The 3,462-nt window shown below is 39.9% G+C and overlaps 2 protein-coding genes and 1 long non-coding RNA gene across 8 annotated transcripts in view; 1 reads left to right on the top strand and 2 right to left on the bottom strand.

Annotated features, from left to right (window-relative positions):
- phf11 (PHD finger protein 11) overlaps positions 1–3,462 on the bottom strand; it is a 959,893-nt gene that overhangs the window by 2,139 nt on the left and 954,292 nt on the right. The gene's annotated exons all lie outside the window — the stretch shown is intronic.
- Positions 782–3,462, bottom strand: part of raph1a (Ras association (RalGDS/AF-6) and pleckstrin homology domains 1a) — a 51,219-nt gene continuing 48,538 nt past the window's right edge. Inside the window, 1 exon segment of the mRNA XM_025064112.1 lies at positions 782–3,462. This exon segment is cut by the window's right edge and continues 1 nt beyond it. Coding sequence (XP_024919880.1) covers positions 2,911–3,462 — 552 coding nt within the window. The 3' untranslated portion in view covers positions 782–2,910.
- Positions 1,236–3,462, top strand: part of LOC107989769 (uncharacterized) — an 8,934-nt gene continuing 6,707 nt past the window's right edge. For all 3 annotated transcript variants that reach the window (XR_003052305.1, XR_001761254.2, XR_001761253.2), the window contains exon 1: positions 1,236–1,315. This is a non-coding gene — a long non-coding RNA (uncharacterized LOC107989769). The remainder of the gene's footprint in view (positions 1,316–3,462) is intronic.

Below are 3,462 nucleotides of genomic sequence, written 5' to 3'. Positions count from 1 at the left end.
AGCCAAAACATGCTGGGGCTTTTAAACTATTTACATTGTAGTCAACATTGTTTGAAATTAATTTTTTAAGTTATTTATTCTTACTTCATTCTGGAGATTTTTGACTTTTAGTCTAAGAAGAATCACATTTATCCTGTGTAAAAAAACAAAAACCTATTGACTGTGTTTTGACTCATTTTTTCCTTTATTTAAAATGTAACAGTAGGTTTGACACCAGTCAGTCTTTTGCTCTGCCTCAATGTCCATTGTGACAAAAAAAAAAAAAAAACAAAACAAAAAAAAAAAACATTTGAAGATATTGATCAATTTTACACATTTGTAATGAAGAGTCACTAAAACACACCAGGATGAGTTTTAATTATTGATCTGTTTGTCCTTCTTACTTCCCCAGAATAATGTCACAAAAAGGACATAAGGAAAAAAAAACTTACATCTGAAATCAAATTTAACATTATTTAACAACAATGTGATTGCACATACAAATATAAAATTGGGTTTTGGTAAAAGAAACAGGAAACAGGTGAAGGTACAGTTGTATTGTAATGCAGGTTACATAAATAGAATTGTTTTTCTTTAACTTATGTTAGAATGACAGTTAATGTTCTTTCTGTGACTGAGGTGTGAAAAAATGTAGATCAACTGATGGGATAGTTATTGTGTTGTGACCATATTGTTGAATCTAGCTGCAAAACCTTTTGGATTTAATTCTAACTATAACCCACAGTGACTGTTGTTGTTTACTGTAAGGTTTTGTTTTTTTACAGGGTTTTTGTTTAAAGGGAAAACTCCAAGCACTAAAAAGTCATTCTGGGTGTGTTTAAATTGGATTGATTGACATTTGTTTTATTATTATAGTATATTATCAGTAAAACAAATCAGAGGGAATTCTGACTTAGTTGGATTTGAGTTCAGTTTTGGGCATTTTGGTTTTCAGGCACTTGTTCCCTCAGTCATTCTGATCACAAACGCCACTCAGGTGTTTCACACTGGCACTTTGTTGGTCATCTTGCTGATTCGTTGTTGTTCTTGTTCCAGGACTTTAAGGAGAGGCCATACATCAGTACAGCAGTAAGGAGACTGTTATGCAGTTCCACTACAACCTGACCAGGAACCCTGCTGCTGGCCGCCTATGTGAAAGCACTGTGAGTGGAGGAGCACCTTTTAAAAACAAATGTGCACAAGTGATGGACCAGCCATTCAGATGACTAACTGTTAACTGATTTGTTCACTGGCAGAGAGATCATCGCCTTCTTTTGTTGAGACACTTTGTTGGAGCGAGGAGCTGCTCGGTCTACAAGCCAACGCAAACATCGAGGTCAGAGCTGACAAATCCTTTTTACATTTGGGGGGCAAGGGGGTGGCAGGGTGGTGCTGTTGGAACCAAAGGTGATGCTACATATAGTAGGAAAACCAGGAGTGCTTCACCAGATTTAGTAACGTTTCTGGATAAACAGTTTGCTAACAGTTAATCTAGTACCAAGGTGTGTTTTAAAGGTATTCTATAATTGGAGATGGTCTTTTTTTTTCATTTTAAGGAATTTTGACTCAAACAATCTCAATTGGTCTCAATTACACCCCTTCAACTCTCCCATATCCTGTAATGACTTTTCCCTTTAAATGGGATTACAATATAAAGATGAAGTAAAAGAAGTATTTTTTCAAACTGCAGTTATTTGAGTTAGCATATTCTGGTTTTAGGAAAAATACTAAAAACATTTGGTCCAACATGGACCATTTATAATGTAGAGGATGCCTTTTGCTCCTCGCATGCTCAAAATAGCATTACAAATGCTATGCAACATCACAGTGTGGTCTTTGTTACGTTGCATTTTACCTGTAATGCTACTTTTTTTTAAATTTGTGATTATACTTAATACAACTGAGTCTTAAAATCCAATTCTACTGAACCCGGAGAAGCATTCAGGTCAACCTACGTCTAAGGACAGGGGGCAGTGCTCAGGCAGCGAGAGGTTTTAGTTGAGTTTTTGTGACATTTTAAAAAGAAAAAAAATGTCTTGTCTTAAAAAAAAAATCAAATGTACAGAGGGAAGGGAAGACATGGAATATAATGAGTGTTTCCCTCTAGTTCAGTTATCTTTGTACCAGAAATTCAAATCCAAGTGAGTCTGGATTCTGAAACCTCTCGCGGTCTGAGCACAAACCTTTCAAGACTAATATGGAATCAGCTCTGAATTTAAAGATCGAACACAAGTTCTTACGTCAAATTAGCTACAAACAAACAAAATGAGTGCAACCAGGCAAACACTTCATCCTATCACTAGGAAAACACACAGACTCGAGTCCAGGACAAACTTCTTTTTTTTCTTACACCTCTTTTTCAAAAACTTAAAATTATTATAATAACAATATCTTTCCAGTATTAAATAATCTTATATAAAAACAGACACACAAAGAAGTTTGAAAGAAATGACAACACTCAAGGCTACAAGAGTCCTCCAACTGTTCTATACACACTTCCGCATCCTTCCTTTCATCCCTTCTTCCTGTCTACCACATTCCTTCTTCCTCTCCGCTGCTCCATGCAGTACCAGTTACCGGTAACTTTTGCGACTTGCTGCGCCTGTTGCTTCCTTCTCCAATATTGTTTGATGCAAAGCTGCAGAGACTTTGTGGAAAAAAAGCTGGATAGGTGATTCTTCTTGTTCTTGCTCGGTACAGATATACATGTATATAGTGTATTTATATACATCTGTATAGGATTTTTAAACTCATGTCATTGGATTAAACATGTGGTGCTAGTGATATTCATAATGGAGAATATAGGAATGAGTCAGGAATAATCAGTCTTCCAAAAGGATGGATGCTTTCAGGACAAGGGGACGCTGAAGACTTCATCTTCTGCAGGAGCTAGCTAACCCCGAAGGTGTTTTCCACGTCCTCGCTGCTCGTCTACCACTCGCTGGTCAGTTTAGTGCTTTGGTCCCTTTTGGGCGGAGCGGGTGGAGGCCCCCGCCGCAGCGTTGCATAGCCTGAGATGTTGGTGTGTTTGGCGGACTGGGAGTGGGTGTGGTGACGAGACAATGTGTGGGACTGTCCTCGGACGCCGTGCTGCTGCTGGTGCAGGAGCTCTGGTGGAGGAGGCGGCAGGAGTGCCATGTCGTCCATAGTGCCCACTGGCTCCATTTTGTTAGAGGGGACAAGTTGGGTGGAGGTGAGCGAGCCGTGACGAGACATGGACTTTCTCTTAAGGGTGCGGTTAAGGTCCTCCAGGAAGTGAGGCTTGAGCGTGAGGGAGCTGGGCCCGGGTGATTTTGGAGAGGTTGGAGGGACGGGTGAGGAGGAGGAATAGGTGGACAAGGACGGTGGTGGTGTCTGCGACAAAGGAGGTGGAGATAGTGGAACTGAAATTGTACTGTCGTATTGGGAGGTGTTGCTCGACCTGCGGTGCAGCGAAGGAGGAGGAACTGCGCCTTTCTTAAGTGAGCTCTGCTTCCACGACGA

Source organism: Cynoglossus semilaevis, chromosome 16 (assembly GCF_000523025.1).
Source record: "Cynoglossus semilaevis isolate Cse_v1.0 chromosome 16, Cse_v1.0, whole genome shotgun sequence".
NCBI classification, from domain to species: Eukaryota; Metazoa; Chordata; class Actinopteri; order Pleuronectiformes; family Cynoglossidae; genus Cynoglossus; species Cynoglossus semilaevis.
This window is presented reverse-complemented; position numbering and strand designations above follow the sequence as displayed.